Below are 23485 nucleotides of genomic sequence, written 5' to 3'. Positions count from 1 at the left end.
TTATTTGAACATGTAATGGGATACATTACTTTTATATGAGTAAATATTGCATTGAAAGTCACTCTGCAAACTTAGTTATAAAGTTAAATACAGTTTAATTATAGTAAAGGAAACGTCAGTAGCTTTTAAATTTGACTTGCAGCTTAAAATATTTATTCATTCAATTTTAATCCTGCACTGAATAAAAACAGTCAGCTTTACAGCATTTTTACAGATAAAGATATATATACGGTACATACATATATATCGAATATTGCGTTAAGTTTTCTTGGGGGATTCAGTTAGAAAAACATCTGAAAGACTCTGTGGGCAAGGAGTAATATGAAAAATAAAAGCTTGAGTGGCACTGATCTAAACCCATGTAGAAAGTGCAAAAGAACAGCAAAAGCAGATGTAACAAAGTAAAGGAACATTCAGAAACTGGAAACTTGTATGGTCCCTACATAAGGCATGCACAAAAGAAGGCCTTCAGGGACCCTGGAGAGCAAGGTTCCCCGATTTCCTGGGCCGAGCCAGGCCAGCAGCATCTGACAGACCCCAATGGCCCTACCCTCTTCCTTCCTGATGGCCCTGCTGGTGCTGAGCTGCAACTCCAGATGCTCTCTGGGCTGAGACCTGCCTCAGAACCACAGCCTGGTTAACAATAAAGCCTTGATGCTCTTGGCACAAATGAGGAGAACGTCCCCTTTCTCCTGCCTGAAGGACAGACACGACTTTGCATTCCCCCAGGAGGCGTTTGGTGGCAACCAGTTCCAGAAGGCTCAAGCCATCTCTGTCGTCCACCAGATGACCCAGCAGACCTTCCACCGCTTCAGAATAGAGGGCTCTTTTGCTGCTTGGGAAAAGACCCTCGTAGTCAACTTCTGCACTGGACTTGACCAGCAGCTGAATGACCTGGAAGCCTGTGTGACGCAGGAGGCGGGAGGGGAAGAGACTTCCCTGATGAATGAGGACTCCATTCTGGCTGTGAGGAAATACTTCAGGGGAATCACCCTCTATCTGCAGAAGAATTACAGCCCTTGTGCCTGGGCGGTTGTCAGGGCAGAAATCATGAGAGCCTTCTCTTTCTCACCGAACTCCTAGGAAAGATGAAGGAATGAGGAATGACCCCTGGTTCAACATGGAGATCATCCTCACTGACTTATATCACACTTCCTTGTGTTTTACCTTGTCAAAGAGGGTCTTTCATCTTGTGCTGTAATCATGACATGAATGCCATCACTTTGTCAGACTTTTTCAGGAGTATTGGATAACATCATGCTCCAGTCTACAGGCAGTAGGCACTTACAGATGCCCATGCTGATGGATCTGTTCATCGATTTTAATATTTATTTATTTATTTATCTATCTATTTATAAGATCTGAATTACTTTTGCTCATATAGTATCTTGCACAATCACCTTTACATTGTGGTGCCACAATAAAATATATTCTATTCATTCTTTACATTTGCGATATTTTTGTTTATTAAAATTTTTACCATAGCAAACTTCTTGTATTAGTTTGTTTTCAAAAGAAACACCAAGCCTGACTGTGCAACTTGGTTAAAGAATGGATGGCACAATTCATTTATCCCATCGTATTATGTTTAAATTGTAATTAACTATTAAATTCTCTAAGCCAGGTTGTGTGTTGTCCTCAGGATATAGAGGTAAATCTTACAAATAAGGTTCCTGCTCTTTTGTGTCTTTGATTTTTGTGGCAATACAAACCTAAAAGCAGTGATGAAAATTAATATGCTATGTTAAATGCTCTGTTGAGAAGAAGGAAAAACAATGAATTCTCTCAAAACCATAGCCATATATAACATGTCTCTTTCTATCATTTTCTTAGGATCTGAATCTATCTTTCAGTATCTGACCTCCAAAAAACGCAGTCTAAGAAAATAGAATTCTGTGATGAATTCTAGAGAAAGTTGAAAAATGGTTGTTCCTTATTTCAAAGAAGTGTCTTATTTTTTCAGTGATGAAATGGTGGCTTATATTAATATCTGAGAGAGGGAAGTAAATATCTAGCTAAAGGGCATAGCAACATGAGAGTTAATGACGCCAGCCTCTGGCACAGTCCAGGACACACCCGATAGCACAGTAGTTTCCTTTCTCTCCAAGGTAGAAAGCCCCATAGCACACTTGTCATTCACTCTCTTTACCTCACAGCCCATTCACACAACTGCTTTCTGTTTCATTGTGGTTTCAGCGTAAGGGCTTCCCTAGAGAGCAGAACATTGCAAGTAGAATGCAAAAGTGTACCAAATTTCCAGGTTTTGCAGAAACATATGAATGAGAGGCTTTCCTTACTGTCCATTGAGTGTGATGTCATAGTAGCTGTAGCTAAAAGAAAACAGAAAGTGAATCCAGCCTGCCGGTGGGCTAAGGAAGCTCCTCTGAGGAAAAACAGCTGCCTGGTAGCCAAGAGCAACAAGTTAGCGACCAAGACTGGAAGGCAGGCTCCTGATCTAGGCCGATCCTACCACTTCCTGGGGCCGTCCCTTCATGCTACAAAACATGGCCACTTCCTGATGACGACACATTCTATTGCTGTCATGAGTCTGCCTGTAGCCTTACCCTTTGTCTATTGCAAAGAGAAGGACTGTCAGACTCTGGTTCCCAGCTGGGAGTGGACTGTTTGGGACTGGGCAATTAAAGGGGCAGAGAAAGATGTGTTCCCTGCCTACAACCTACTGTGTAGACCAGAGCCTCCCTATGAATCACCCCGTCCACACACTACAGGGCTGTGGGGCAGGGAGAGCTGCCAACCTGGTAATGGACTAAAAGCTATTCAGGAGAATCTCTTAAAATGTTGATCATGCAACTCTCAATAGTACAATATTAGTTTCACAGGTTTATTCCTAATATGAGACTTAAACTACGATTAAATAGAGAAATATTCTCATTGTCACCTTCAATTATGATCTTGACATCTCTTTCACTCTATAATAAAACCTCTAAATAGGTAGCAAAATGGAGAAGTCGGATGTAAGCTAAGGATTGTGAATGAATGGTATCAGTGTCACTTGAGAGTTAGTGACATTTCATTTATTCAAATGTATCAATTGTGGTAAAAGCTGAGAGGAATTTCTATCACCAGCACAATATCCTCATTGTGGTATTTCACCAGGAAGTATGTGTGATTGCTAAGGTAGCAGGAAGGGCCTGCAACTGTGGAGGGGTCTCCCATCTTTTCCCGAGGTAACATGCTCCACATTTGGATTTGCTGCCCTCCAACTTGGGGTTATCCAGGACCTTAGTTAAATTTCAACAAGTTTTTTTTCTGTGCTGTTTTGTCCTCCCCTCTGGAGAATGGGAGAATAGAGAAATATAGGAGATACACAGTGCTTGGGAACTCTTGGCTTCCCAGATATTACTCAGGGTTTTCTAGAAAGAGGAGCAACAGATTGGACACCCTAGAAAGACTTCAGTTTGAGTCCAAAGGCAGTCTGTTGGCAGAATTCCTTTTTATCCTGAGAGATCAATGTTTTTTTTAAAAAAAGATTTTTATTGGGAAATTGGGGGAAGGGGAACAGACAAGTTGCTGTTGTTTTCTTCTTCAGTCTAGTTGTGGAGGACGTTGCTTCACTGGCCCAAGTTGACACCATCATTGCGCTCCTCCCAGGTGAGGCAGATCAGTCGCCGGCTTCTGAATGGCTGCTCACTGCGGCTGATGTCCGCTCATGCTGGCTGCTGGTTACACACAGTAGCCCACGACAACCCACTGCCACAGGGGCTGCAGCCTACGCCATCGCCAGTGACTCTCGGCAGCCCAGCTCCAGGTTGAGCTGTTGTTCAGCATCTTAGCTGTGGAGGGCAGTGTCACTGGCCCTCATACGTGGGATCTGAACCGGGGCCCTTTGGCATCCCAAGCCAGTTCTTAACCATCGTACCACTCGGTTGGCCCTCAATCTTTTTTTTTAATTAAGGCCTTCAACTGATAGGATGAGGCCCATCCACAGTATGGAGGGTAATCTGCTTTACTCAAAGTCTACTAATGCAAATGTAAAATGCCTATAATCTCACGTTAAGCATGCCTTCACAGACATCTAGAATAATGTTTGACCAGATATATGGGGACCGTGCCCTAGCTAAGTTGACACATAAAATTAACTATCACACTGCTCCTCCCTAATTGGTGAATTGGTGTTCTATCACATTTCAAATATTATTCCTGTTCCTTTCTTTGACAGCCACCTATTTATTTCATGTATTTTACTTAATTTTCCTTATTTTGTTGGTTTGTATTTGAGGGAATCCTGAAATCAGGCTCTATCTCATGTCATGTTTTGTGTGAAGAAATGAAATACTTGTATATATTTAAAAGGAGTGAACATTTCTTTTGTAGGTTAGCTATTCTCCTGAGCTTACAATGGTACTCCTGGGTTTCCCTGTTTTTAAAAATCTAATCTTACTGTCAATTCTCCATTCCATCAAGATTTTATTATTGCCTATGGTATGAAACGAGATTTGACCTTGATTTCTGGTTAGACTGCCAAGTAATCATCCAGAACTAATTATTCTAAACTTGTTTCCTCAATATTAATATCAGATATATCCTAAATCTTATCTAATTAATATAGATAATAGAGTTTCAGAGATTAAGTGCTTTAGTAATTTGTTTTCCTAATTTCTCCCTTTATCACAATGTGGTGTTTTTTTTTCTTCAGATTTTTATTGAGGAGTTGAGGAGGAGAACAGTGTTGGGAAATTAGGAAAGGGAAACAGTGTGTTTTTCCAGGACGCATCAGCTCCAAGTCAAGTTTTTGTCCTTCAATCTTCGTTGTGGAGGGCGCAAGCTCAGCTCAAGACCAGTTGCTGCTTTAATCTAGCTGCGGGGGGTGCATAGTCCATCATCCCACGCGGGATTTGAATCGGCAACCTTGTTGCACACTGAGCCAGCCATCCAGTCGCCCATCGGCAGCTCACAGCTGCTCAGCTCAAGGTGCCGTGTTCAATCTTAGTTGCGGGATCAGCAGCCCATCATCCCATATGGGTGTGGAACAGGTAACCTTGCTGCTAAGTACACATGCTCTCACCAGCTCAGTGGCAGTTCAGCTTCGGTGCAGCTCACTGGCCAATGTGGGAATCGAACCGGCAACCCTGTGGCCCAGAGCTCACGCTATTAACTAACTGAGCCAATGGTCGGCCCCACACTGCTTTTAGTATTACTACTATTATCTCACTTTGTTTTCTCGACCAGATAGATATGCCAAGAATTCTCACGTTCTTTACCATTATTTGTATTCTTCCTGATTAAATTTATGAGGTCTGACAATTAGGTTCGTGAACTTGCCACCGTGGGCTTACATTGGCAGCACAGTAAGGTTTCATAACTTTGGTATATCAGTGTCTCACAGCTGTGTTCGTGTCAACATATGGCAGTGTCTTGCTGAGTGGCATTCATTATTGTGTGCTTTTGTGTGCTGTCACGAGAATGTGTGATCTGGAATTAGAGCAATAAACAGACATTCAACTTCTTGTTAAACTTGATAAGAATGGAAGTGAAATCCGGGACATGTTAGTCCAAGTTTATGGGGATAATGCCATGAAGAAAATGGCAGTGTACAAATGGATTAAACACTTTTCTGAGGATAGAGAACGTGTCACTGATGAAGAGAGGTCACAGTGGCCAGTAATGAGCAGAACTGACGAAAACATTGCAAAAATTTGTCGAATAGTGCATCAAAATCATCAACTGACCGAGAAGCAGAGCAGACTAAGTAAACAATTATAGAGAAACAGTTAGGAAATTGTTAACTGAACATGTTGGCATGAGAAAGGTGTGTGCGAAAATGGTCCCAAAGGAGCTCACCAATGAACACAATCAAAAGAGAGTTGAAGTTTGCCAAAACCTTTGGGAGAGGCAAGACGATGTTTTGGGCCATGTTATCACTGGTGATGAAACATGGGTGTACCAATATGACCCTGAAACAAAGAGTCAAAGTGCACAATGGAAGTCAGCCAATTCTCCACGACCAAAAATGTTCCGTCAGTCCAAATCCAGAGTCAAAATGATGGTGCTAAGCTTTCTTGATATCAGAGAGATTATTCATTATGAATTTGTACCAACTGGAAAAACAGTTAACCAAGCTTACTATGAGTAATTGGAAGTGCTGAAAAGGCTACATGAAAACCTTATCCAGAGAAACCCAAGACGCTAATTCAAAAACAATATGTATCCCTATGTTTATCACAGTGCTATTTACAATAGCCAAGACTTGAAAACAACTGAAATATCCACTGGTAGACAACTGGATTAAGAAAATGTGGTACATTTATACAATGGAGTACTACTCCGCTATAAAGAAGAATGAAATCTTACCATTTGCAATGATATGGATGGACCTAGAGAACAATGTGGTAAGTGAAATAAGTCAGTCGGAGAAAGACAAATACCATATGATTTCACTTATATGTGGAATCTAAAAAACTGAATGAATGGGCAAAGCAAACAGAAATAGTCTCAGACATATAAAAGAAAAACTGATGGTTGCTAGTTGGGACGGGGGTAGGGATGAGGGAGAAAAGGAAGGGATTAATCAGCATAAATAGGTAACTTAAATATTGCCACAGGGATATGAAAGATAGCTAACGGAATATAATTAATAATGTTGTAAATATTTTGTAGGATGTCAGATGGTCACATGTCTTGTTAGGGAGACCACTTCATGGATGGGGTAGAGGCTTGATCACTGCACTGTACACCTGAAGCTGATGTTGTATAATATTGTATGTCAACTATATATATATATATATATAGTCGCTGGATGTAGAGTATAGTGTGGAAGTTGAGTCAATGGAATTGTATTAGATATGTATGATATCTGATATCCGGGGGTGGAGGGGAGTGGGGAAGCGGATTGGAGGAGGGGAGTTGTCACTTTGAGGGGTAAAAAGTATAACAATTGCACTGTGCTGTATACCTAAAAGTAATTAAAAAAAAAAAAAGAAAAAGTTAGACAAGGGCTGGCCGAGTGGCTCATTGGTTAAGAGTTGGCTTGGGAGTGTGAGCTCTGAGCAGTAGGACTGCTGGTTCACATCCCACATATGAGGGCCAGTGACTCTGCACCCTCTACAGCTAAGATGCTGAACAACAGCTCGACGTGGAACTGGGTTGCCATGAGTCGCCGGCAACAGCGTGTGCTGAAGTGGGGCTGCAGTGGGCTGCTGTCAGCTACCGTAAGTGTCTGGCAGCCAGTGTGAACTGCTGTGAGCTGCTGTGAGCCACTGTGAGTAGCCATCCAATGGCCAGTGTCCAATCTGCATCAGCTGGGAAGAGCTCAATGATCATAATACCAACATGGGCCAGTGAAGCCACATCCTCCACAACTAGACTGAAGAACAAAAGGATAGCAACTTGTCTGTTTCCCTTCTCCGACTCCCCAGTGCTATTTCCCTCCACAAATTCCATAATTAAAAACAAAAAAATTTAGACAAAAACAACCTGAACTTTTATCAACGAATCATGGCTGTTGCATCACAACAATGTACAAGCTCACACGGCACTGTCTGTGGGGGAGATTTTTGCCAGTATTCAAATAACTGTATTGGAACATCCTCCCTACTCACCTGATCTGCCCACAATGACTTCTTTCTTTACCTGAAGATAAAGGAAATATTGAAAGACAGACATTTTGATGTCATTCAGGACATCAAGAGTAATAGCATGCAGATGTGATGGCCTTTCCAGAAAAAGAATTCCAAAATTGCTTGGAAGGTTGGACTAAGCACTGGCATCAGTGCATAGCTTCCCAAGAGGAGTACTTCGAAGGTGACTGTATTGATATTCAGCAATGAGGTATGTAGCGCTTTTTCTAGGGTGAGTTCACGAACTTAACTGTCCTACATGATATATCAGAATAGTGAACTCTCCCATCTCTCAGAAAATACCTGCAAAAGCATGACAATCTAAAATATGGAATTCTGGAAACTGTATGAAGACTAAAGTATAGTCACTATTCACATCAAGATAAGTCTGATTTCTATGTACAGTTAGGAAATGGCGGCTTGCATAACTAGATAGAAGAGAAGTTAGTCTTCTAAACCGCCTTCCCTCCTTGCTTTCTGAATCCCCTTCTTCTGTTCCCATATCACAACCACTTCCTCTTACCCCAGTGTAGGAATCCCCAGTGTGCTCTCCTCACTCACTCCTCCTTCACCTGCAGGGCCCATCCATACAGCTGTCTCCTGCCCCTTTCAGGTTTCTGGTCGCCAATTTCCCTTTAAGAGTACAAAGCCACCAATTAAAAGCAACAGTTGAATGAGAATTCTAGGTGTTTCAGAAACTCCTATATAAGAGACTATTTTTCTTTCCGATGGATATTTTGGAACTGCGGAGTGTCCCTGTTACCATGATGTAACAGTAGCTGTAACTAAAAGGAAGTAGAAAGCCGGGTCCATTTCACCCTGGGGACTAAGAAAACATTTACAGAGGAAGCGAGCCACCTATTGGCCAAGAGGGACGAAGACAATCAACCAAGTCTGCAGCGAGCAGGCTTCCTTATGTTCCATGCAAGTGTCTGACCCTCCACCTACTTCTTCAGAGCTACAAAGAGGCTCTGTCCTGGAAAGATTTTCACCCCAATACTTGAGTGAGCCCACTTCCTCAGCTGTTGTAGCTTGCAGAGTGAGAGTCCCCCAGCTGCAGGCAGGGCATCCCTCTAGGCTTCAGCTGGCCAGCGCCTCCTGAATTGTCACTCCCTTTACTGTCCCTTCAGGCCACTTCGCAGCTTAGAGCCTGCCACTGCGGGTGTGGAGCGGCGAGGAAGTTGGGAAATAACTCCTTTCGGAAGGTGCATGAAGGCTTTCTTAAAGGTAAGTTAGAAGTTTTCCAAAAAAGAATCCAGCAGCTCATCTGGACTTCTGTTTAGGCTGTTTCACCTTTGATTTCACTACGACGAGGCTGCACCAGGACTCACATTTGCTCCAAATATATCACAGTGCACATCTAGAAACATGAAGGAGTTGAAAATCAGCAGCAGCTCCAGAACTTGGAAGGAAATCATAGACGTTTAAAGTGTGAACTGCAGTAGGCAGGTCCTCAGGACATGGAACAATAAGAAACGAATGGACAGCACTGAGTCAGCTATTTCTCCAGGTCATTCCAGTTCAGAGGGGAGAAGGCTGAAGTGAATGCTGAGAGCACAGCGTTCTCCCACGGAGACAAGGCCAACAGCACTGTCCCCAGGACCTGTGACACGGATGCCACAGCAGCGTGCTGAGTATTGGAAGGGACGAGGGTTCCTCCAGTGCCAGCTGCACGCTTCTGTTCAGTTGACAGAAAAATCTACTCTCTTATAACTATTTAAAAGGATTCTGTCCACTTTTTCTTAGAAGTCAGGCAGTTGAGCTGACTCATACAGGTCACTTCCTGTTGACATACCAAACAATAGACATCAATTCTTTGGCATTTGAAGAGGAACTCGAAATCCTTTATCACTTCACGTTCCCTGCTCTTCTGATTTCATGTCATGGCCTCTCCTTGGTTCCTCACTCTCATGCCCATTTCAGTCCTTCACTTCTTTTGACAGGCCCTTCTAGACAGGTCATTATTTCAAATCTTCTTAAGGTTTTGACCTTGAATCTTTGGTACCTTCAGAAAAATTCATCCCTCCAGATATACATTTCTGTCCAAACTGTTTCATAAATGAGTGTAATACAAATAGGGCTATTGAGAAGATTGAGTTAATAATCTCAAAGTTCTTAGAACAGTGGCTGATCCATAGTTAGCGTGCAATAAATGTTGGTGTTTTCATTTAAAATGCCATTGTCATTATTATCCAGATTATGAGCTCTATCTTGAGCTGGCCAAGTGGCTCAATTGGTTGAGGGTTGGCTTGGGAGCATGGGCTATGAGCATTAGGGCCACTGGCTCGCATCCCACATGGGGGCTAGTGACGCTGCGCCCTGTACAGCTAAGATGGCGAACAACAGCTCAACCTGGAGCTGGGCTGCCGTGAGTCGCCAGCGATAGCGTAGGCTGCAGCGGCTCTGCAGTGGGGTGCCATGAGCTACCGTGAGTGATGTGTAGCCAGTGATGCGTACCTTGAGTGGCCGGCAGCCTCGAGAGCTGCCGTGAGCCACCATAAGCAGCCGTTCAACAGCCAGAGACTGACTGCCTCAGCCGGGAAGAGCGAAATGATCATAATACCAACATGGGCCAGTGAAGTGACCTTCTCCAAACCTAGACTGAAGAACCAAAGGATAGCAACTTGTCTGTTCCCCTTTCCCGATTCCCCAACGTTGTTCCCCTCCCTGAATCCCCAATAAAATCTTAAAAAAAAAGAGCTGAATCTTTTCTTTTTTTTTTTGAAAGATTTTTTTTTTAATTGGGGAATTGGGGGGATGGGAACAGCACTAGGGAATTGGGGGAAGGCAAACAGACAAGTTGCTGTCCCTTTGTTCTTCAGTCTAGTTGTGGAGGACGTTGCTTCACTGGCCCAAGTTGGCACCATCATGAGTTCTTCCCAAGCGAGGCAGATCAGTCACTGGCTTCTGGACAGCTGCTCATGCTGGATGCTAGCTGCACACGGTAGCCCATGGCAACCCACTGCAGCAGAGGCTGTAGCCTAGTCCCAGCGACTCACAGCAGCCCAGCCCCAGGTTGAACTGTTGTTTAGCATCTTAGCTGTGGAGGGCAGTGTCACTGGCCCTCACATGTGGGATCCGAACCGGGGCCCTCTGGCGTCCCAAGTCAGCTCTTAACCATTGCGCCACTCGGCCGACCTGCTGAATCTTTTCTTAATTCCTTCTCTCTTCATTTCAGATTCCTCAAGGCAACCTTTTAATTGCCTCAGTGGATTTGTTAAGTAGATAGTGTGCTCAGGCAAGGGTTAATAGCCACAGTCCTACCAGAGAGGGTTAGTGTTCTAGCAACTGGGGTTCAGGGAGCCAGTCTCTTGAGAGTTGCTTGGTGTGATTCCTCCTTTCTCTCCTCAGAGCTGATCACATGTGGATTCAATGAAAGAAAAATGAAATGGCTGGTCTTCAAACCCGAGGGCTGGTAATTGACCCAGGAGGTGCTCCTCTGTGAGCCTCTGGCAGAAGCAGCCATTTTCTGATTCTGTAATTCAACACTGGCTTTCCTCCTTCCCCTCTGCTATAGCTCCAGGTCCCCAACTTGGCTACACTGAATTTTGCAAACTTACAATTGGTCATTTGTCATCAGAAAAGTCACTTCCCTTCTTGCACTTTCATGACATCCTGAATTACATTGGTTTTATTTTTGCCCACAAACAACTGTCAAGTTTTGCTTTCTAGGAAAGCTGAACTGAGAAACAAAAACTCTGAAGTCTTGGAAATTACAGAGAAACACAGTGAAGCCCTTTTGCCATTCTTCTGCCTCCTTTTGTTTGTATTAACCACAGGATGAAACAGAAATTATGCCAGTAGAGTAAGACAGAGAGTATGCCCAGTAAACCGCTATGCAAAAATCTAAGATATTAAGATTCTTGTTGTTTTTTAAACTTAAAATGAAATAGCACAAAAGAGTAAAGGAAAGGCGAATATGTCTCCCTGACATAATAGCCTGGGCCTCATTGCTCTCTGAGCATGAGATGAAGAAGGATGAACAAAGAAGCTCAATAGAAATACGCAGACTGAATGAACAACTGAACTTCACTAGCTTCTGTCCTATAAGTTTCTGCTGAGAGACGTCATCATAGAATCTCCTGTATCCAGCTCAGAAATTTTGAGCAAAACCAGTGTCCAATATTTGATGTAAAAGAATCAAACAATTAAAGCTGTACTGGAAAAATAAAAATTATTTGCCTACTAAAGTTAAAATGATTACAATTGGACAACTATTTCCTCCATCTACTTAGAAAACATAAATTTGGCATCAGCACTGAGGTCTGCTTTCACTCTTGATACCTGGGTAATGGGTCAGGGGGAGGGCACCAGTGAGAACTAGGGTGCACAGCACAGACATCCAGGGTGAAGGGCCAGGATCCTGGAAAAGTGGTTATTTTGCTAATAATGACAGAATCTCTCCACAGCAGGGGAATCCTAAAGTCTTCAACTTGTGGTCAGCCTGCCCTCAGGAAGTGAGTCAAGAGAGTTTGGGTTGAGGACACTGTATCATTTCTGAGGGCAAGGGTTTCTAGAAGTGATACTTCCTTTGTGAGAGAGGTGCTACTGGGGAAATAAAGTTATCTTTGTATTAGAAACGTGACACTTGCATGCACCAGAAAAGAACCAGGATTCCTGCTGGAAGTATTGGCACCACCTGAGAAGCCCTATAGGCCAGTTACGACATGGTGGAAAGAAAGGGCTATGTCTCTATTAGTGCTGACCACGTGTCCCAGTGAAGCATGACCATATGCACCTGCATGAATGTGTTCTAGAGGAAAGAGAAACATTCCAGGAACTTACTTACTAATGATCCTCTGCCTCTGCTATGAATAAAATAGTAAACAAATCCCAGTCCTTGGAGCTAAAGAGCTTATTTACTATACATGGTGTGGTAAGTGCCTACAAAATACACAAGCCCCATGGCTGAGGGAGGCTGTCTCCCTCTGCAAATAAAGTAAGGAGGTAAAAATGTTGTCTAGATTCAAGGTCAAATTTTGTTTCTAAAGCAGAGAAGAGAAGTATTTATGTATTAAAAAAGTACATGAGTATGTGCACGTGATTGAGTATTTACAAACCTGCATACAGTTCTGACTTATGGACAAGGACATTTCTCATTTGATTGATAAGTATTCATTTCAATTGGCATATTTGTACTTTATGGAAACTCAAACTCCTACTGCAAAATTAATAGTGTAGACTGGTATCTTCTTAGACCACACGGAGAACACATGAATGAAAACAAAATAAGGAAGTGCAGAGAAATGTTTAGAAAATGAAAATGATTGTCTTCCCTATTTAATGGCCGTGCTTGGAAAGAATGTCATCAGAGAACCTGCAGTCCAAGGTTCATCAGACGCTCAGCTCAGCCAGGCCACCAGCACCCACTTTTCTCCATGGCCCTCCCGCTCGCTCTCCTCACGGCCCTGGTGGTGATCAGCTATGGCCCCGGGGGATCTCTGGGCTGCAACCTGTCTCCAAACCACGTCCTGGTCACCAGGGAGAACTTCGTGCTTCTGGAACAAATGAGGAGAATCTCTCCTTCCCTCTGTCTGGATGACAGAAAAGACTTCAGATTCCCCCAGGAGGTGGTGGATGGCAGCCAGGTGCAGGAGACCCAGGCCATCTCTGTCCTGTACGAGCTGCTCTGGCAGACCTCCAGAGTCTTCCTCACAGAGCGGTCCTCTGCTGCCTGGAACACGACCCTGCTGGACAAGCTCCGCACTGGACTCCACTGGCAGCTGCAGGACCTGGACACCTGTTTGGAGCAGGAGACGGGACAGGCAGAACCTGCCCTGGGAAAGAAGGACCCTACGCTGGCCGTGAAGAGGTACTTCTTCGGCATCCGTCTCTACTTGAAAGAGAAGAAATACAGTGACTGTGCCTGGGAGATCGTCAGAGAGGAAATCACGACTTCCTTGTTTTTATCAACACCCTTGCAGAAAATGTTAGGAATGTAGGATGGAAACCTGGGCCCATCTTGAAATGATTCCCATTGCTGAGTGTGTCACATCACTCTTGCACATGTGTCTTTGTTCATTTCAGATGGCTTTTTTTCTACTTTAGTTACAGAATTTATTAAATTTAATTCAGCAAATCTTTTGTTAGAGCAGTAAGCAAGAATATGTTAGAAAAATTCAGCTCCTGTGTCATCAGTCCATAGGAGGTTACTGCCATTAGGCTTGTTTGTTTGTTTGCTTATTTATTTATTATTTATTTATTCTAGTTATTCTAGTATTTATCATATTTATAATATTTAATATTGATAATATTTAAATATATAATATTTAAAAATCATATGTAATTACATGTTCATGTTTACATTGTATGGAAAATTTAAAACCTATGTTTACCTTTCTATGTTATTAAGTTTGCAATTTGTTTTATTTATTAAATTCTCATCAAAGAAAATTTCTTGAATTTGTTTATTATTGAGATCAAAATCCAAACCCTGGGTTTGTAAATGATATTGGGGAATAAGTAGTAAAATTTATTTACTCATTCTCTGCATTCAGATGATATGTATAAGTTGAGTCTCTTAATGATATTTGTGTAATTGTGGTCAAGAAATACAGGTGAACACAACAAATTCAGTTCCAGTTGTATTGCAACTTTGTGTTTTACAGAATAGAAGACATAACGTTGGTACTAATGATTATTTTATTTCAATTATAATAAACACTGAAGAGAGAAGGAAAGGAAAATGATGTTCTTACACGAGAAGTTTAGTTACAAATGAGTCTGGAAAGGAAGAATGTCACATGCCCTTTCTGAGGTGCCTGGGAGACATTTACATGCAGAAGTCTTATTGGCAGTTGGGAACATGGGCCTAGAAATGCCATGGGGAGGTATTAATTTGGAATTCCTTAAATGCATATCTGATAATGAGGGCATCGTAATGCATGTGGTCACATATAGCGTGGACAATGAGAAGACCTAAATCTTGCAGACCCTCAGAATTTAAGGGTTGGGCAGAAGAGAGTCTGCACAGGACACTGAGGTGGAGGGGCTAGTGAAGCTAGAAGGATAAATAGGGAAGAGTGGGGGGCACACTACTGAAGGGAAGGAGTGTGTTTAAGAGATAGAGTGTTGCTTGTAGGGCAGGTGCAGAAGAACTATCCCAGCGGACCTGAAAACAGACGCCACTGGTGGCATTAGGATGACCTGCTTTAGTAGAATTAATGGGACAGAAACCAGGTGGGATTAGATTGAAAAGGAAACTCAAGAATGAGAATTAGAGACACTGTGTATAGAAAATTAGCCTCGTAAACTTGTTTGGGAAGTGGAGGAGTGAAATAGATGAGGAGAATTCTACCTCAAGGAGAATGTGGGTTAATATGCCCATGCACATTTTGTTCATGTTTTCTGAGAATAATTTTCAAAGAATAGATAAATTGGCACATATGAACATTTTCAATGATTGACTTAGTTAATCTAAACTATTGCCTTCTTAAGTATTTGATTTAATACATTGCTTATTTTACTATTAACAAAAAGTAATTTATCATTGTTCTAATTAATATCAGCTTGTAGTGAATTTCAATGGTAACCATTTACTTGCAAATTGCTGTTCTTTTTTCCATCAAATTTTACAGTCAAGATTCATTTTCTTTTATCTGTTACTTCATTTATTCTAGTTTTTTATATGTTGGTCATTTACATTATTTATAATTTTATAACTTCTAATGATCGACATAAATACTTCTTATAAATTATAGCCATATTCTTTTGATGGACACTTGCTTTTAATTTCACTTGCATATAAAGAGCTGAACAGTTCCTTGTACATTTCTCCAAGCGCTTTAGGATGTAGAACCAAACCTCTTCCTAGTCATATTCCTCTTTTGATTTTACACATATTTAGATCCCTTTCTTATTAATCCATTTTTACATTAAATTCACAATTCCATTAGCAGTTTGAAAAATCTATGATGTGAGATGATAATCTAAATTGCTTTCTGTTACATTGCCAGACAAGTTTCCTAGAATGTTATATTGAAATGTTAATTCTTTCCTTATTGACAACAGACACATCTTTACCCTAAATTGAATTAATTCTGATAATACAACTATTTTGGGAGATTGTTTGCTTTATGAATATGATAACTGAACTTTATTCATTGTTACACTTATTTTACTATAGGTGCTTTAAAACTCATTTACAGCTGAGGTAGCTGAGGTTGAGAATTCCTTTATATTTTTTGTATTATTTCCTGCATTATATCCTGTTTAGCTTCAGAATTGTTCTAAGGTTGAGAGCACTGGCTTCATGAAAATCATAAACCCTTGTGGAACCCCAAATGGTTATTTATAACAAAGAATAGGACAGCTAATAAAAATGAATGAAACTGAACCAGAGAATTTTTCTCCCAAAACCAAAGATAAGAACAATATTTAAGTAACATGCAAAAAAAATCACTTTAGCCAATAAATACATAAATAAATAAGTACGTAAGTAAGTGAGTAAATAAATAAAATGAAATACAATGAAAAATAAAATTACCAACCATGGAGTAAGAGGGAGTTTAGTGATTGTATAAATCCAAACTTAAAAAATGTTGACAGAAATCTATAATAGAAAACTTAAGGAGTCATCCATACCTCACAATATAGGTTTTGGCATTGATCGCCCCTTTGGGCCAGTTGGTATACATGTATATGCATGCTTTTACTTTTTGTTCATTTTGTTATATTGTTATATTTAATGTGATAACTTTTCCAAGTAGGTCTCTACTATCACCTCAACCTGAAAATCTGTAGTCATGCCCTGTTTCATATCTAGAAGTTATTAACCTGTATGTTCCAAAGTATTGGAGAACTGAGAAGTGGGGCTGGCAAATCAGAGCTGGGGACAAGTGAGCTGCCGCTGCTCTGAGCTGCTGGCCCGCCATGCACAGGTCCTGCCTGGTCTCTGGACTTTAGCTGCCCAACACATGTGGTCACCTGAGGGAGGGAACGAGGGGAGAAAAGGTCATGGCTATGGTGACCATGAGCTTATACAGGGGATCTCAGTGTAGTTTCATGGAGAGGCAGCTGATTTTTGGGGGCTGCAGGAGCAGCCTGAACATAAGCAGTTCATACATGGCATGCCTGGACCCTTCCCACCTGCCACATCCTCTATTGAGGTCAAGGCACCCCTGATGTCCAGCCAGGCATGGAAATGCAGTAAATAGAGGTAGCTGCAGCATCAACACTGCCCCCACCTGTATACCACACAAGCTGGTAAAGAATCCAGGAGCGGGTCGGCCGAGTGGTGCTTGGTTAGGAGTTGGCTTGGGATGCCAGCTCTGAGCAGCAGGGCCCCACTTTGGATCCCACATTAGGGCCAGTGATACTGTGCCCTCTACATCTAAGATGGTGAACAACAGCTTGATCTGGAGCTGAGCAGCCATGAGCCGCCAGCTACTTCGTACGCTGCAGTGGGGCTGGCATGCAGCAGGCGTGAGCTGCCATGAGCCACCATGAGTGGCCGTCCAGTGGCCAGCGACCGGTCTGCCTCACCTGGGAAGAGCGCAATGATAATACCAACAGGGGTCAGTGAAGCGACGTCCTCCACAACTAGACTGAAGAACAAAAAGGACAGCAACTTGTCTGTTCCCCTTCCCCAATTCCCCAACGCTGTTTCCCTCCCCCAATTCCCCTCCTCCCCCCCTGAAAAAAAGAATTCAGGAGCTCATTGTGCAGGTGTTTATGTGTTTTTTTAAGTTCTGATTCCACTAGGAGATTGCACCCATCTCATGATGCTCTTTTGCTCAATAAACAAAGCATGGAGAACTATGAAAAAGTTGTAAGAGCCAGCAGCAGCTCAAGAATATGAAATGAGACAGGGTCCAAGATGGTGGATTAGGTAAACACTTCCTAATGCATCCAGAATCACACCAAAATTACAAATAAATTATTGAGCAACCAGCTTCAAGAATCATCTAAAGACTACTGAATAGAACCCCTACAACTAAGGATATAAAGAAGAGGTCACATTGAGCCTGGTAGGAGGGGTGGAGACGTGAAATGGGCTGACCTCATACCCATAGATAGTGGCTGAACAGCAGAGGGACACCTCAGTGGCAGAGGTATCCTCAGAAGAGTGACAGGTCCAAGCTTCACACTGGGCCCCTAGCCCAGGGGTCCTGCTCTGGGAAGAGGAGTTCCCACATCTGGCAGTGAAAATTAGTGAGGATTCTGTCTGCTCATCCCAGTGAGATAGAAGGTGACTGGAAATTCAGAGTCCCTATTAAAGGTCCCACACACAGACTCACTTGGATACATTCACCTGGTCTCCAGTGGAGGAGTAGTACTTAAGAGGCACCAGGGACATATGGGAAAAGACTGAGTTGTGTGAGTTTGGCACTAGGGCTGGAGGGATAGGAGCCATTATATTGTGTGGAGCCTGCCTCATGTGTAACCTACAGGAAGGCACCATCTTTTCTATGTTGAACCCTCCCCCAAAAGACCAAGTCTGAGACTGCATTAGTCTGGTAAAATCTGAGCATGTGCACCATTTTGGTGATGCTCTGGAACCCTGTCCTGCAAAACTTGAGCTGAATAATTGGAGTACTCTCGGTGCCTGGATGGCTGGCCCTGCCAGACAAGCTGCAGAAGCCTTTTACAGCAGTGGATGGCCTGTGGCTGCCTGGGGAATTTTGGGTGGTGGGCAATGAGCTACAACTTGCACCACAGCCTCTCTTAGGTGACTCTCAGGATCTGTGAGTCCAAGATAAGCACTGGCTGGTTGCAATGTTCTCAGGGCATTTTGTAAAATAGTCATAGGCCAGGCACAGGAGAAAGAACTGAATCTGCATTAACCTTGTAAAAACCACTAGCCATGCCTCATGACTCTTTGGGACCCCCACCTCCCACCCCACCCAGCTCGGGCTGCATTGCCAAGGCACTCTCAACACCAGGTCAAATAGCCCTGCTGATGTACCTAAGGAGGCTCTTTCAATGGCTGAACCTTATGGGCAGCTGGCAGGTGGAGATAGGCCTAGGGGGCCCTGGGCCTTTTGCTAAGCTGCCCCAGGCCCAATACTGGTGGCAGCTGGCCTCCGTTCACAGTGAGGCCACCCCCGATGCCTCCAGGTCCAGCACAGGCAGAAGCCAACCACATATAATGTTGTGGCTCCTGCCAGGCAACTATGGGCTGGTCACAGGCAAGGCTGAAATTGGCCTGCATGAGAGCCCCTCCCAAGAGACACCAGAAACAACACACCCAGAGGCCAACTTCAGACCACACCAGAGCACTACCTGATCAGCCCCATAAGTGGCACACCTAAAGGGTGGTTTCAACAGGTAAAAGAGCCTGTAGGGGTGAACCTCTTTCTGAGGGGTCAGCTCCACACAGCAGCTCAAACACTGTGCGTGTAGCCAATCCTCACAGTCAGTCAGCCTGAGAGTCAATCCCACCCACTGATGAGCCAAAAACAATCAGGGCTCAGCTATGACAGAAGAACACACACTACACACTCAAGGGACACTCCTGGAACACACACACACACAGGAGACCAGGGATACTGTGCCATTGGATAACACAGGACATGTACTACATAAGGCCACCTAGCAAAGACTGAAAGACATAGGAGATCTACCTAATATATTGAAACAAGCACAGATAGGCAGCCAGAATGAGGAAACAAAGAAACATGTCTTAAATAAAAGAACAGGAGAAACCTCCAGAAATAGAACTAAATGAAATGGAAGCAACCAACCTAACAGAGACAGAATTTAAAATACTGGTTATAAGAATGTTTAAGGAATTTAGTGAGAATTTCAACAAAGAGATAGTAAGCTTGAAGAAGTAAATAGAAAGCATACAAAAGAAACAGTCAGAAATAATGAGTACAGGAACTAAAATGAAGAATACACTAGAAGGAATCAACAGCAGATTAGATGAAGCAGAGGATCGAATTAGTGATTTAGAAGACAAAGTAGCAGAAAATACTCAATCATAACAACAAAAAGAAAAAAAAATAATGAAGGTAGTTTTAGGGACCTGTGCGACAACATCAAGCATAAACTTGAGACAAATGAAAATGAAAACACAACGATCCAAATCTATGGAATACAGCAAAAGCAGTCCTAAGATGAAAATTTATTGCAGTGCAGGCCTACCTAGAGAAACAAGAATAATCTCAAACAAATAGTCTTTACACCTAAGAGAACTGGAAAAAGAACATCAAACAAAGCCCAAAGTGAGTAAAAGGAAGGAAATTATAAAGATTGGAGCAGAAATAAACAAAATTGAGACTAAATAAACAATACAAAACATCAATGAAATAAAGAGCTGTTTTTTGGAAAAGATAAACAAAATTGACAAAGCTTTAACCAGACTCATTAAGATAAAAAGAGAGAGGACCTAAATAAATAAAATCAGAAATGAAAGAGAAGAGACAATTGACACCACAGAAATACAAAAAAATTTAAGAAAATACTATGAGTAACTATACACTAACAAATTGGACAACCTGGAAGAAATGGGTAAATTTCTAGAAGCATACAATTTTCCAAAGCTGAACTAAGAAGAAACAAAAAAATTAAACAGACTGATTGCCACCAACGAATTCAAATCAGTAATCAACAAGCTCCCAACAAACAAAAGTCCCAGGACAGATGGCTTCATGGGTGAATTTTATTATACCAAATATTCAAAAAAGAATGAACACTTATTCTCCCTAAACTATTCCAAAAAATCCAAGAGAAGGGAAAGCTCCCAAGCTCATTTTACTAGGCCACCATCACCCTGATTCCATAGCCAGACAAAGACATTACAAAAAAAGAAAACTATAGGCCAAAATCCCTAATGAACATAGATGCAAAAATCTTCAACAAAATATTAGCGAACCAAATTCAGCAATACATTATTAAGATCATACATCACGATCAAGTGGGATTCATTACTCGTATGGAAGGTTGGTTCAATATCTGCAAATCAATTAACATGATACACCACACAAAATGAAAAATAAAAATCATATGGCCATATCAATAGATGCAGAAAAAGCATTTGACAAAATCCAGCATCCATTTATGATAAAAATGCCCAGCAAAGTGGGAATAAAGGGAACATATCTCAACATAATAAAAGCCATATATGCCAAGCCCCAGCTAATATCATACTTAATGGGGAAAAGCTAAAAGCATCTTCCTTAAGATCAAGAATAAGACAAGGATACCCACTTTCACTACTTTTATTCAAGATAGTACTGGAAGTTCTAGCCACAGCAATCAGACAAGAAAAAGAAATAAAAGGCATCCAATTGGAAAGGTTGAAGTAAAACTGTCGTTGTTTGCAGATGACATGATAGTATATATAGAGAGCCCTAAAGATTCCACCAAAAAACTATTAGAGCTGATAAATGAATTTAGTAAAGTATCAGGATACAAAATTAGTATTCAGAAATCACTTGCATTTTTATATATCAATAACAAACTATCAGAAAAAATATTAAGAAAAACAATCCCATTTATAATTGCATTAAAAAAATAAAATACTTAGGAATAAGTTTAACCAAGGATGTAAAAGACCTATAATCAGAAAATTATAAGACATTGAAGAGAGAAATTAAAGAAGATACAAACAAATGGAAACATATACTACCATGACCATGGATAGAAAGAATTAATATAGTTAAAATGTCCATACTACCCAAAGCAATCTATGGATTCAATGCAAGCCCTATCAAAATCCCAAAGGCATTTTTCACAAAACTAGTAGAAATAATCCTAAAATTTGTATGGAATTGTAAAAGACCCTGAATAGCCACAGAACTCCTGAGAAAGAAGAACAAAGCTGGAGGTATCACATTAACTGATATCAAATTATACTACAAGACCACAGTAATCAAAACAGCATGATATTGGCATAAAAACAGACACATCGTTCAATGGAACAGAATAGAGAGCCAAAATAAATCCATGCCTATATAGTTATTTAATTTACGACAAAGGAAGCAAGAATTTACATTGGGGTAAAAACAACTTATTCAATAAATGGTGCTGGGAAAACTGGACAGATACATACTAAAAAATAAAACTGGACCACCTTCTTATGCCATACACAAGAATAAACTCAAAATGGACCAAAGACTTAAATATAAGACCTGAAACCATAAAACTCTTAGAAGAAAATATGGGAAGTAAGTTTTCAGACATTACCCTTAGTAATATTTTTACTGATATTTCTCCTCGGGAAAGGGAAATGAAAGGAAAAAATAAACAAATGGGACTACATTAAACTAAAAAGTTTTTTCACAGCAGAGGAAACCATCAACAAAACGAAAAGACATCCCACTGAATGGGAGACGATATTTGCCAATGATTTGCTAGTGGGTTACTATAGTCAATGGTATTGTAACAGGTATAAACAATGTCAGAGGGGTAATAGTCTTGGAGGGTTATCATTTTGTGAGGTGTATAAATGTCTAATCATTATGTAGTTTTGCCAACATTTGATAGTGGGTTACTATTCAAAATTTATAAAAAACTCATACAACTCAACACCAAAAAACCAAACAATCCAATTAAAAAATGAGCAGAGGACCTGAATAGACATTTCTTCAAAGAGAACATACAGATGGCCAATAGACATATGAAAAGATGCTGACTGTCACTAATCATCAGAGAAATGCAAATAAAAACCACAATGAGATACCACCTCATTCCTGTCAGAATGGCTTTCATCAGTAAATCAACACACAAGTGTTTGACAGGATGTGGAAAAAAGGGATCCCTAGTGCACTGTTGGTGGGATTGCAAATCGGTGCAGCCACTTTGGAAAACAGTATGGAGGTTCCTCAAAAAATAAAAAATAGAACTACCTTATGGCCCAGCATTTCCATTTCTGAATATTTGCCCAAAGAAGTCCAAAACACTAATTCTAAAAAAAATATGCACCCCTATGTTTACTGCAGCATTAGTCACAATAGTTAGGATATGAAAGCAACAGAAATGCCCTTTAATAGACAACTAGATAAAGAAATTGTACATTTATACAATGGAGTATTACTCTGCCATAAAAAAGAATGAAATCTTACCATTTGTAACAACATGGACAGATCTGGAGAATATTATACTAAGTGAAATAAGTCAGACCAAGAAAAATAAATACCATATGATCTCACTTACATGTGGAATCTAAAGAACAGAATAAATGAACAAACAAAACAGAAATAGACTCATAGATACAGAGAAGAAAGGTGCTAGATGGGAGGGGATGGAGGATGGACGAGAAAGGTGAAGTGATTAGGAAGTATAAATTGGTAGTCACAAAATAGTTGCAGGGATGTGCAATACAGTATGGGGAATATAGTCAATAATGTTGTAAAAATTATTTATGGTGTCCTAGACTTATTGGGGGGATAACTTCTTAAATTACATTAATGCCTTACCACTGCGCTGTACACCTGAAACTAACATAATATGAATGTCAAGTATAATTTTATATATATATATATATATATATTCACAAGATATAAAGTACAGCATAGAGAATATAGTCAATGGTATTGTAACAGCTGTAAACAATGTCAGAGGGTTAGAAGACTTGGGGAGTTATCACTTTGTGAGGGGCGTAAATGTCTAATCATTATGTTGTTTTTATACCTGAAACTAATAATAATAAAAAAATAAAATTGAATGACAAAAAAATAAATAAAAAATTTGAAAATTAAGAGTTGGCAACTTTTGGTATATTAGGGCTCTTCACTGCAGATTAAATAGATGTCAAGTTTGTTACATTTACATTACAAATGTGTTCATTGGCCTAGTTGCTCTGCTGGTCTATCTTGTGGAAGGACATGGTGTGCTGCTATATTTATGGTTCTTTATGTCCAGCTACATTTTTTTTTAAAGATTTTTTTTTAATTGGGGAATTGGGGGGATGGGAACAGAGCTGGGGAATTGGGGGAAGGGGAACAGACAAGTTGCTGTCGTTT

At 41.1% G+C, this 23485-nt stretch overlaps 2 protein-coding genes and 1 pseudogene across 5 annotated transcripts in view; 2 read left to right on the top strand and 1 right to left on the bottom strand.

Moving 5' to 3' along the window:
- IFNE (interferon epsilon) overlaps positions 1–23485 on the bottom strand; it is a 105019-nt gene that overhangs the window by 4800 nt on the left and 76734 nt on the right. Inside the window, exon 2 of one of the 4 annotated variants that reach the window (XM_019629430.1) lies at positions 1000–1079. The exons of the other annotated variants lie outside the window; for them this stretch is intronic. The gene's annotated coding sequence lies outside the window, so the exon portion shown is untranslated. Of the gene's footprint in view, positions 1–999; positions 1080–23485 lie in introns of those variants that run through there. 4 annotated transcript variants of the gene reach the window in all.
- LOC109374663 (interferon alpha-14-like) lies at positions 52–1107 on the top strand (annotated as a pseudogene).
- On the top strand, positions 12956–13519 carry LOC109374664 (interferon omega-1-like). The gene has a single exon (XM_019629433.1). It carries the CDS (start codon positions 12956–12958, stop codon positions 13517–13519), a length of 564 nt encoding a protein of 187 aa, XP_019484978.1.

Source organism: Hipposideros armiger, unplaced genomic scaffold (assembly GCF_001890085.2).
Source record: "Hipposideros armiger isolate ML-2016 unplaced genomic scaffold, ASM189008v1 scaffold_855, whole genome shotgun sequence".
Classification (NCBI taxonomy): Eukaryota; Metazoa; Chordata; class Mammalia; order Chiroptera; family Hipposideridae; genus Hipposideros; species Hipposideros armiger.
The sequence above is the reverse complement of the archived record's forward strand: the minus strand, read 5'-3'. Positions and strand labels throughout refer to the sequence as shown.